At 41.2% G+C, this 12865-nt stretch overlaps 1 protein-coding gene across 9 annotated transcripts in view; it reads right to left on the bottom strand.

Moving 5' to 3' along the window:
- The window catches only part of PNPLA7 (patatin like phospholipase domain containing 7), a 503274-nt gene that overhangs the window by 370683 nt on the left and 119726 nt on the right, over positions 1–12865 (bottom strand). For 6 of the 9 annotated variants that reach the window (XM_053695647.1, XM_053695646.1, XM_053695653.1 and 3 more), the window contains 3 exons: positions 4291–4319; positions 3610–3684; positions 1079–1166 (listed from right to left, as the gene is read on the bottom strand). In XM_053695647.1, coding sequence (XP_053551622.1) covers positions 1079–1166; positions 3610–3684; positions 4291–4317 — 190 coding nt within the window. In that variant the 5' untranslated portion in view covers positions 4318–4319. The remainder of the gene's footprint in view (positions 1–1078; positions 1167–3609; positions 3685–4290; positions 4320–12865) is intronic. The other 3 variants (XM_053695651.1, XM_053695652.1, XM_053695654.1) reach the window with 2 other exon arrangements.

Below are 12865 nucleotides of genomic sequence, written 5' to 3'. Positions count from 1 at the left end.
GTGTGTGTGTGTGGGTGTGCGCATTTGTAGTGTAGTGTAGTATGTGTGTGTGGGTAGAAGTGTGTATAAGTAGTATAAGTGTCTGTGAACATACGGTGAGTCTATTAGTAGAATGTCCCTTTAATCATTTATTTCTATTTTTTTCTTTATTTACTTTTCCTTACATTCTTGTTATAACCCAATGATTATTCATATGTAACTTTCATTATCAACATATATATCATTTAAGTGTATTCAAAATCTTACGCCTTTTTGTATGTCCTTCCCTAGAGGATATGCTTTTAAAAAATTTGCATAGAAAGATCCAACCTAAAAAGATGTTTAAAAGCTACTTGCTATGGTTTATAAATATTTATCTTGCAAAAGCAATATTGTGAATTTCATATATAAGTTGAAATACAGTATTCTTTGTAGCAATTAAAGGGACATTAAACACTAAATAACAGCTGCCATGTTGTAACTTAGGTTACCTTCTCTGCTGTGGCCAATTAGAGACAGTTATAAATAGGTCACTAGAGTATACAGCCAATGGCTGTGTGGAATATAACAGTGTTCTGCACTTCCATTTCTAACAGGAACTGAAAATCATCATTTTATATTAACATCTCAAAGTGTTTAAAAGGATAGTAAACCCAAAAATCGTCTTTTATGATTCAGATAAAACATACAATTTTAAACAACTTTCCAATTTACTTCTATTGTCAAATTTGTTTCCTTCTCTTGTTATCCATTGCTGAAGACACAGCATTGCACTACTGGCAGGAACCTGAACACATCTAGTTAGCCAATCACAAGACACAAATGGGTGCAGGCACCAATTAGCAGTAGCTCCCACTGGTGTAGGATATGTGCGCATTCTTTTTCAACAATGGATACTAAGAGAACGAAGCACATTTAAAAATAGAAGTGAATTTAAAAGTGTCTTAAAATGACCTGCTCTATCTGAATCATGCCAGTTTAATTTTGACTTTCCTATCCCTTTAATGTCCCTTTAAAGGCCATGCATATATTAAATTGAAAAACGGAACTATTTGTACACATTAATAAAATGATGTTGAATTGAAAAAATGCTACTCACTTGATTGTCTAAATTTTTTATAGATGATGAACACGATGATTCCTATCAAAGATATCGCCACCAGAGCTCCTATCAGAATGCCCGTAAGCTGCACGGCCATGAAGATAAAGAAAGAATATCAGCAAAAGCAAGATACAGATTATGAAAAAAAACACATGAATATTTTTCTAGAGAAATGATTCCCTTTTTCACCCCACCAAATGATTATATTATTTGCAGTATCCCAATTTAGTATAAGCAGATCTGAGAGATTTTATATTTATATATGTTGTGGGTAAAGTCAGAAATCCGTGTAATCCTAGGATTACCAGGGTAAACCTGACATTACCCAAACGGCTATGGGTAAAGCCCGATGTAATTCCCCCATTTACACTATTTTTTTTGCCTCTGCCTCGGTGTTGAAGGGGGGGCACCCCACCAATCCTCTGGCATACACCCCAAGTGAACCTTGGGGAATGAGGTTTAGAAGGGGGGGCTTTGCCCCCCTGAAACCACTAGGTGGAGGCAAAAAAGATAGTGAAGATGGGGGAATATACAGTGAATGGTATATATGTTTGATGCAGTGACTCCACACTCTGAGAAGATTTATTATGTTACATCGGGCTTTATCCACAGCCGCTTGGGTAATGTCAGGTTTACCCGAGAAATGCTAGGGATTACCCAATTTTTTACTTTACCCGCAACATATATAGGTATAGAGATTTATATATCATCTTTTTTTTAATAAAAATAATTTGATATATATATATGTATATGTAAGTATTTACCGCTCTACTTTTTTCACCTTTTATTGTTTTACCTCACTACTGTCTACTGTTGAAATATATCAAATCGTTAACACATGGGCATTCGTCTATTTTGGGATGATACGAATACCAAAGATGGTGGCCACAAGCCACATTCTGCAATTCTGCAAAAAAAAGGTGGCTCAGAAAATTGCCGAATGCAGCTTGCGGCCAACATCTTCGACCTTAGTATCATCCTGAAATAGACGAATGCTCATGTCTATCAATTGTTAAAATGATTTAAAGAATTATACCCGCTGAGTGCAGTGCTTTTAACCAGAGCAGGGCGCATTCATTTTTTTTTTATTCATGTTGTCCATTTTATAAAGTTTTTATTGGAAGCATTATATATATATATATATAATTAATGTGCTAATCTGTATTACTTTTTAGCCTTTTCCCTTTCTGGCTCACCAAGAATCCTAAGTAAATCATATGCTTCAGCGGCCCTTAGGTTTCCAGGGAGGCGCACATTAATATTTTTTATCACCTACTTTATTATACAATATTTTCAAAGCCTTGTGGTCCACATATACATTTATAGCTATGAAACACACAACTAATGACATATTTCCTAAAAATGCCCAGTGGTACAGGTCAGATTTAGCAATGTATATACAAAAAGAGAAAAGTGCTCAACCTAGGAACGAACAATAGCATAATAGCTTGTTTTTTGGCTAGTTACCACCCAAGGAGTAGCCTCTTTTTTCTCAATATGTGTCTTTCACAGAGAAGAACTTTCTTGTAGTACATCAGTCTGGTCCTTGTTAATCAGTAAAGTCCAGTCCGGAAATACCAGGCAATCCCTCTTTGGCAAAATCGCAGATGTACGTTCCGACCTAGTGTGGGGCTTGGTTGAGCGCTTCTCTCTTTTTGTGTGTGCAAATTATAACCCTTGAGGAAATCTCCCTAAGGGTGATGGCGGGAAACTAGACGTGGACCCGTTGCCCAATGTGCCTAGAAGGGATATGGCTGAACCTCACTAATGAGGCCCACACTAGCCCGAAACATACGTCTGGGATTTGCCATGTCTCTTGTTCAGAGAGGTATTTCAAGGCTGTACTGTGTAGTCAGGATCAGACCGATATACTACAGGAAAGTTCTTCTCTGTGAAAGGCACATGTTGTGGAAAAAGAGGCTGCTTCTGAGGTGGTAACTAGCCATAGAACAAGCTATTTTGATATTGTTCGCTCCAGAGATGAGCGTTTCTCTCTTTTTGTGTATGCAGATTTAGATAAAGTTGCAGGGTAACCTCTGTCTGCTATTCTTACCTCCAGAGGGCACTTTTGAGCTATTGTCACCTTGCTTGTTAACCCACCAATAGCCCCCAAAGCAAACCTCTTTAGATATGATTTTTGCTAGTGCCAGAAAAACAATAGCACACATTCTTGGGGCCACAAAAAGAAGGGCAGAAGGCCGTCAGCAGATCATCACTGTCCAACATGATAAAATGCAAGATGATTTTTTTTTACTGCACCCACTTGAAAGCTAATATTTATAATAGGCAAAATCTGGCTTTTATTTTCTTATTATACCAGACAAATGTTTGTTTCTTTTGTATAACTTTGTTTTGTTTCCTTTTTCTTTTTTTTTCTTTCCTTTCTCGTTTTTTTGGTTTTGTTTGTTTTTTTAAGAAAATTAAGGAATAACTTTTTTAACTTCAACAACAATGACCCTAAAACAGAGAAAGTGACTATATAGAAACTGTAAGAAAAAAATGACTGTATCGTTTAAATCAAGTCTTACCATTGTTGTGTGTAGTTGTTCCTCCACAAACTGGAGGACTCTTGTTTGTAAATCTACGCCCGTAGAAAGGCTCTGCTAAAAACACAAACAGAATGATATTGTAAGATAACAATGCTGGTGTAATGAGGCTAAAACTTAAATGACACTAAAATACTAAACTTGTGTACTTTGTTTTATCCCAGAACTTCCAACTGTCCAACAATTCGCAAGACTGTCCTGAATTTGAAGGTCTATCCCACTTACCCTCCTTTCTAATTTTCTCCCCCCTAAGAAAAACATGTGACTGTCTTAACACAGCACAGTAATGCTCAAACTCCTAACCTGGACAGCTCAAACCACACCCCTGAACTAAATAAACTCCGCCCTTGAGCTTCCTGGTCCAGGCATTTATGACATAGATAGATAGATAAGGAAACGGTGAGTACTAGATGGTGCACAATATAGAAAACAAGTAGTAAAGTGTGAAATAAACAAGGCTTACCATAGATAGTTTGCCCACATTCCCAGACACTTCAGTTTGGAAAAGCTATTTAACTCAATTTGCTATCATAAGGTAGATATTAGTACAACTTAAAAATCTTGGGTATTTAGAACTGAACTTTCTATTAGGTTGGCAATTATAATGTAGTAATTTTAAAATGCAAATATTGTGATATGATATGGAATTTGTGACCACTTTACCTCCACGCAAGTACTGTTATCACCCATATCTGCATAAGAAAAATACAAAATTAATATACACACAATATAAAGCTAAAAAAAAGATAACAAAAAATAATGTACATTGATACTTAAAGAGACATTAAACCCCTCAAGATAGTAATATAACTTGTTTAATTACATGTAGTAAAACAACTGTGCTATATACTTTCATTATTTATTTTGTTCTCTTTTCCTTTAATTTAATTCTGAATATTGTGGGCTTTCCAATTTATGTTAAACATGGAAGTGCAGACACAGCTATATTCCACACAGTCATTGGCTGCATACTCTAGTAAGCCATTTATAACCATTCATAATTGGTCTCAGCAGAAAAGGTAACTTAAGTTACAATATTTAATCAACTAATATAATTTTTAAAAATGCATGTGCAAATTATTCTCAGGCTAATCTTTACCCTTAATATATCATTAAAGCAATGATTTATTGAGTGTTTAATGTCCCTTTAAAACAATTCAATGAAAGAAAATGAATATGGTTATATTGATGATGTCCCCAGCTCAACTATAGCTGGAATGATTTACTCTGAGATCTCATGCTAGGGGTGGACCTGAGAGGTATAAACAATTACTTGCAAATAATTCCATGGATGACCTAAATTTCGACACAAACAAATAAATAAACAAAAAAAAAAAAAAATAACTGCCAAGTAGGACTTAAAGGTCCAAAAGCAAAGCCTTATCTAAAAAACATGTATATTACATCATAACTCTCTACATAAAATGGATGACAGATAAAAAAAAAAAAAAAAATTTGCTACTTAAGCTTTAGGATTCGAGTAATTTAAAAAGCAAAAAGTCCAAAGGCCAAAGAAAGTACAAACTGTATCACAAAACCAGCGTAGTATAAAAAATAAATAAAAAAATAATGATCTTATGCACTTCAGCCCATCCTAGCAGTAGATCACTTATACTTGCAGAACATTCTTGCTATAGTCCTGATTTTTTCTACACTTGCAGAACATTCTTGCTATAGTCCTGATTTCTTCTATTTTCAATTAATTGTCTCCGCAATATGTTTAGTTAGTGCCCTTCTATGAAAGCTCTTTTGCAACCTTTTCTTTAACAATTCAAACCTTGCAACTTTATTTAAAAAATAGAATTAGAATTTTAAGGGGAAATTTTTTTAAATAATATTAATTAATGATAGTACCCCGCTACATGCAGGTTGTTGAATGATGTAAATTTTACTTTTATATATATTAAGATACAGATTTCTACCTATGCAATGTAGGCAACTGCCTAGGTGTGACGTCCTGCTGATCACTACAAGATATCCCTACCTCATCTCACCTTACATTATGATTTTAGTACATTAGTATACTCAGTGTAGCCACCACAATCTGTTCTGTGAAATGTATAGGCTGTTCTTAAAATTACAGTCTATTTTACTGCTTAAAAAGATAGATAATAGAGATGTGCAGGGGGGGTGGGGAATTCATTTTGTACAAAATTTTTGTTCCAAATATTTGAGGAAATTAATTTCCACTAATATTTGTTTTGTGCATTATTCAGTTTTCGTTAAACATTTAAATTAATTTTTATATTTTTTCTTTTTCTTTAAACTTCATTGGTGCATTTATTCGGATATTTATTTTAGTTTACAAAAACGAAAATCTGATTTTCGCTACAAATGTACATTTGTCTGAAAACAAAAGCATATCCCTTTATTACCTATTCCCCAGTTTTGCATAACCAATACTGTTATATTAATATAATTTTTACCTCTGTGATTACCTTGTATCTAAGCCTCTGCAGACTGCCCCCTTATCCCAGTTCTTTTGACAGACCAATCTGTGCTGACTCATAAATAATCCAACAGGAGTGAGCTCAATGTTATCTTTATGACACACATGAACTAGCACTGTCTAGCTGTGAAAGACCTTTTCTCCTTTTCAAATCACTCATGGCACCATTCAGGATGCCCCTTATCCCCTCTACTTTTTGCTCTGGTGATGGAACCTTTGGCTGAGGCTATCCGAAGCTCCCCATTAATCGAGGGAGTTCATTTTCACAATGCAATCCAAAAGGTGGCATTATTTGCCGACAACCTGACAGTTTTTGTTTCCAATCCGTCTTCTTCTATTCCAGCGCAGTTTTCTTTATTGAATACATTTAGTTCTATTAGTTTCTATAAACTTAAAGGGACACTGAACCCAATTTTTTTCTTTTGTGATTCAGATAGAGCATGCAATTTTAAGCAACTTTCTAATTTACTCCTATTAAAAAAATGTCTTTGTTATCTTGCTATCTTTATTTGAAAAATAAGGCATCTAATTTCTGACATTATAACGTCAATATCAATTCACCTGGTCTTTAACTAAAATCAAACACCTAGGGGTGATCCTCTCTCATGACCTTTATACAATAATTTCTGCTAACTTTCACCTGCTTTTACACAAATTTCGATGTTTGCCTTTTCGTACCTGAAAAGCAATTTCAATCTCTGTGCAATGCATTTACAAGGAGGCTGAAACGCCCCAGAGTTGCTATGAAAATGATTTATAACCCTATTTTAGCAGGGGGTGCAGCAATGTAGAATTTCTCTGCATATCATGAAACCTCTCGTTTGGCACACATTTTAGCATGGGCCTATACTACTCCTGTTAGTAAGTGGTCGATTTTAGAGCAATCTTCCATTTCTCTTGATATATCACTTTGAGACCGGTTATGGATTCATAAACACTCCAGGCAATCAGGTATATCTGATAATGTTATTATCAATTCCAATCTCAAATTCTGGGATAGGATTAGACACCTTCCAGGGGTATGACCACACCCTTCCCCAATACATTATGTTAAGGGTCTCCTAGCGACACTTCAAGGTTCACACCCTGACTTGTGGGCAGAGATTAGTGTAGAGACAATTAGAGACCTATTTCTTCAGGGCTCTATCTACTCTCTAGCACAATTCCAGACTACATTTACGACAACTCCCCCTACTTCGATTCGAACTTTATAGACTAAGAAGTTTTTTTAACCTTCTGGGGTTTTCTTACTTCTTCTCTTAAACAGGTGATGGACTGGGAAAGACGTTGGATGACTGGTAACCCAATTATGAGAATACTCTCTCTCTGCTACAGAGATGTGATGCCTCCTCCTATATTTTTTTTTTTTTAAATCCTCATATTCGAAAATGGGAAACAGCATTTCACTTTGAAGCCCATATGGAAGCCTGGACAAAGGAAATTACCTTTACAAAACAGGCAATTCATTGTATAAAAGATTTTGAACTCTTTTTTAAACTATTAACTCAATGGCATTTGACCCAACTTCGTCTCTTTCAAATTTCAAGAGTACATTCGCCACTGTGTTGGAGGGGATGTGGGAAGGTTGGTACACCCACACATATGTGCTGAGAATGCCCTAAAATTCAACAACTGTGAAACAGTGTGTTACGGATACCGGGCTGCAGGGGTTAAAGCTCCACCCCCCTTCTACCTCACACCCTCCTGTTTCTAAGCGGATTTGGGATTTTGAAAGCAACCGCAATCTCCCAGACCTTGGATTTACTTTATGGTTTACACATCGTCAGGAAAGAGCTGGTCCCTGACCGCCTAGCCGGGCCCCTGGAACTGCCGGTCTGCCCCATCGTCCTGTATCCCTGGTGTCCCTTACCCCAGGTCGCTTTAGTGGCCCATTGTCCCAGAGCTACACTCTTTTGGGGATTGGTACCACATGGGGAGGGCAAGAGGTGGGGTACTTGCCGGACGGGAGCTTCCTTGGGTACCTGGGTTTACGGACCCCCTCTACAACCCCCACTCCCCAGTGGCCTTCCCGGTGTAGCAGGAGGTCCCAGGTGCTGGAAGGATCCTTTGGCAGAGCTACCCAGTCGTGGTAGCCGGGTTCCGTCACATTGGTTGGCAGCGGTGGGATGCTTGCATCTACCTGGAACGTCCAAACCACCAACTGAAGACTTCTTTGGAGTCCAAAAGGAAACATTCAAAGATCTGCTGGAAGCTCGGGGGAAAACTGCTGGCCATAAGTCAAAGTGGCCATCATCAAGGAACTGATGGAGGGTGATCGGGCTAGAGAGCCAGGTAGTGAGGCCGGTAGCAACCAGAGCAGCGGACAGCCCAGCGAGGCCTAAACCCCAGAGACTACGATGTCGAACCTCCAGAGGGATATCCAGTGGCGGCTGGCCCTCTATGGGACTAACCCACCTGCAGAGATTATCGCACAGATGGTCACAGAAGCCATCCGGATTCACATGCTGAGCTGCAGAAATTAATGGGGGGAGCCGTGCCGGCTCCCCTAGAACCACCTCCCCGGCCAAGAAAGCTACCCCACGAGGCTTTTCGAGCCTTCAAAGACAGTGAGGAGATTGACAGCAACCTCCAACTTTTCAAGACACAGTGTGAGCTGCAGGGTGTCGCCTCTACCCACCGAGTAATCATCTTGCTTGGGAAGCTGTCCGGTCGAGCCCTGGATGCTTTTCACACTGTACCTCTAGGGAACAAGAAGAACTACGACCGAATGAAAGAGCGCTTCCTTGCCCGCTATGGGCTCACGCTGGAGACTCATCAGCTGAAGTTCCGAAGGCTAAAAAGACAAGAGGGGCAGCCATTCACTGAGTGGACCCACCGGTTCACCCGGTCCTTGGACCCCTGGTTTGCGGGCTGCCGTGTAACTTCCCTGGAAGAGGCTACCCAGCTCATTTTGTTAGAATATTTTTACAACAACTCCCGGCGGAGGTCCGGGACTTGACCAAGGATAAGGGGCCTGCAACAGCCGACCAGGCGGCCATCCTGGCTGATCAATACTTGGATGCCAGGCACCAGACCACCCCTGAGCCCCGACCGGTGACCCGCTCCGCTCCCACCTCTGCACGCCCTCCGGCACCTACTTGGTACCCCCAGAATCGTCCGCGCCTGTCCACCCATCAGGGCCCAGCTCATCACAGGGGTGCTACGAGTGCGGATAGACAGGCCACATGAGACGAGAGTGCCCAGAACGGATGCCACTACCTATACACCGAGGACCCCCCCCCCAACTACACCGGCTGGGCTGAAGAAGTCAGGGTTCTGCATGAAGTGTACCCCGCAACTGGCAACAACCGCCGACACCATCGACAGGACATCTGGGTCAATGGGTAGGCAGCCCAGGGACACTGGTGCTCCAGTCACCATGGTCCAACCCCACCTGGCCCCCGCCTCCGGGCATTCAGGGAGGATACTTGCGGTTAGGGTGGCTGGGGGTGCCATACTGAGGATCCCCACAGTGCACCTGGATTGGGGTGTCGGCCCCCATGCTATATAAGTGGGGGTCATGAGCCACTTGCCTGCTGAGGTCTTACTGGTAAACGACCTCTACCACCTTGCCTCATTTGCCTCTGCCTTTGTGGGGGATAAACCCCAGGATGTTGCTGCAGTTACCACCCGCCAGCAAGCCAGATGCCAAGCCATCGCACCTGATCTGGGGACCCAGGTGAGACATTCTGCCCCAAACCCTACCTTACCCCAACCTTATGCCCTGACTACTACTTTGCCCTGAAGTTCCGCTCCAACTCCAACCCTACCCCCTGACCAACCCTCCTGGACATCCCCCTCCGACTTCGCCCAGGAGACCTTGAGCGACCCGACCTTAGCCCTTTACCGAGACCGAGAAGGTCCTGACCCCCAGGGCCCTGGGGAGGAACATTTCCAGTGGGCGAGAGGGCTCCTGTTCCGGATCTCAAAGAGGAGAAAAGGGTCGGAGAATGGCCGGAAGATAAGGGGACCCCTACACCTAGTGAGAGCCCATTGGGAGGGGCCCACAGAAGAGGAAGGACCATCCATTGTGGAGTACTTCCTCCAACTTAGGGACCGACTGAAGGACCTCGCAGACAGGGTGCAAGAGAACCTTCAGGTTGCTCAAAGAAAACAGAAACTATGGTACGACCAAAATGCTTGTATTCGGATCTTGACAGTAGGGCAGAAGGTCCTAGCTCTAAAGCCTGTCAAAACAGACAAGCTACAGGCCTACAGGCAGGGACCCTACCGGGTGGTGGAACAGCGGAATGACACCACCTACCTGGTAGGCAAATGATCAGATGACCGAGTCCGCCGGAGCTTTCATGTGAACATGTTAAAGGCATACCTAGAAAGGACCCAGGATGTAGCCGCTATCTGTGGTCCAGCTGTGGAGGAATCTGAGAGTCTTCCGATGCCGGAGCTCCCTGGGCAAAATGAGACCCCCCCCAAGGAGTAGCCGACATACCCCTAGACGAGAGGTTAGAGACTAGACAGAGAGAGCAAGTCCGGTGACGCCTCACGGATCACAACCCCCTAGTATGGCTCAACAGAGTGTCTGGGGACAATGGACGATTGCTGCGGTGGAGTTTAGCCCTGCAGCCCTTTAACATTGACATTCAGTACAGGCCGGGAAAGAGCAATGGAAACACTGATGGACTTTCCCGGCAAACTGAAATGGAATAGCTCCTCGGACAGCCCCAAGCCGACCCGTGTGTGGATCTAGCCTGGTCTGCCAAACTGAAGGGGGGAGCTGTCACGGCTACCGGGCTGCAGCGGTTAAACCTCCACCCCCCTACTACCTCACCCCCTCCTGTTTCTAAGCGGATTTGGGCTTTTGAGAGCAACCGCCTAATCCCTATCTGGCTGACTGGGCCCCTGGAATTGCTGGTCGGCCACATCATCCCACATTCTCAGTGTCCCTTAACCCAGGTACTCCAGCGACCCCTTGTCCCAGAGATCTGCTCTTTTGGGTATTGGTACCCAGTGGGGAGAGCAAGAGGTGGGGTGATTGCCAGAGGGGAGCTTCCTTGGGAACCAGGAGTTCCGGACCCCCCTCTACAACCCTCACTCTCCAGTGGCCTTCCCGGTGTACGTTTAATCACCCATAGCTCCGGCCCCCAGCCATGGATCGTGTCGTTTTTTTGGACTGTAGCAGCTGGGGACAGAGGGCTTCCCAACGACACCCTGGAAGTGCTTATCTTGATGAGATTGTGGATATAAACTGTGTGTTTTCCCAATAAAGATATACTTCTTGTTTCACCTGAATGCTAGTCTGTCTAGTAATTTGGGTGGGAACTGCTATAATCACTCTTCTCCGCTACATAGCGGCAGGTTCCAGATGCTGGAAGGATCCTTTGGCGGAGCTACCCAGTCCGGGTAGCCGGGTTCCGTCACACAGAATCTTTTTCTTATGTTCGAAATCAGGAGTTACTGGGTTTGTTCATCCCCAAGTGAGACCATTTCACTTTTTACCCAGTAAAATACCTCAACATGTTAGTTGTCTGTATATATACAGTATGTATGTATGTATGTATATATATATATATATATATATATATATATATACACACACACACACATACACACATACGTATACATACATACACAGATATATTCATTCACTGTTTATGTTGGGAAAACCTAGAGACAATGCGGTGGGGGAGGACCCATTGCCAACCAGTGATAAGACCCTGAATCACAGTCAGTTGTTGGATTGTCATACTGGAGAAATGGTTTATTATTTTTATTTTGCTAAATCCATCATAGATCAAATCAGAAATATACCTAAATTAGATTTTCTTCCTCATTTGCCCCTCCCTTTACCTTTTTTTTTTTTCTTCTCACAGATTAAATTAATGGTAAACACAATATTATAATAGGTTTATATAATCTTATTACCTCCAATAGCTAAACCACAACTGATTTTTTTGCTTTTACAACTTACTTTTTATTTTGTTTGCTAATCTTTTATTCCTTGCCTCGCGGTCCCACCCGCTCTACACATGGGAGCCTGGCTGATTTGTAAACACTAATGATATACAGAGCATGGTGGAATAGTTGCGCTACAATGCGCATGCGTGACAGGCTTACTGATTGGAGGATGCAGAAACTTGGTCATTGTGCGACCGTGGGGGGCTGGAGGGGGCTCGCATCCGAGCGACTTCTAAGATTGTCTTTTGTAAGTTTTTTTACATTGACAAGTGTTAACAAAAATTGAAGTAAAGGTTTTATATATGAAAATGATCACATTTATAGAAAATGAACAACCAGAGTTTATCATCACTTTAAGTTATATTATATTTTATTTATTTAACTTCACTGCACCAACCTCTCTCTCTTTGTCCCCAAACAAGACATTTATCATATTATATGTTTTATGGTGTCTCTAATTATAGGATTAGTTAAGTTAAGTGAAGCAGGAAATACTTGGAAAGAGATAGAGGACAAATCAGTGTTCACTTTTTCCTTTCCCTTTTGTTATCCTCCCTTCATTCCTTTTCTCTCTGGTTAAACAAGTTATTCACACAACAAAGAAGTGTTATATTGTGACATATAATGTTTCTTCATAACTTGTAACTCTGAATCTTAATTATAGGTTTCAGATCATATTCATAAGATATTGTTGGACTTTAATATAAAAAGGGACTTTTTTCTTTCATGATTTAGATAGAGCATGCAATTTTAAAGTGAATGTAAATTTTGATGCTAAAGTGCCCGGTTTTTAAAAGTTCGATTAAAAACAGGGGTATTTTAATTCATCAAAATTAACATTTCACTCCTGTTGTGAAAAAAAAACCTTACCTT

Source organism: Bombina bombina, chromosome 12, assembly GCF_027579735.1.
Source record: "Bombina bombina isolate aBomBom1 chromosome 12, aBomBom1.pri, whole genome shotgun sequence".
Lineage (NCBI taxonomy): Eukaryota > Metazoa > Chordata > Amphibia > Anura > Bombinatoridae > Bombina > Bombina bombina.
Note: the sequence above shows the minus strand (reverse complement) of the source record. Positions and strands in the feature narration are given on the sequence as shown.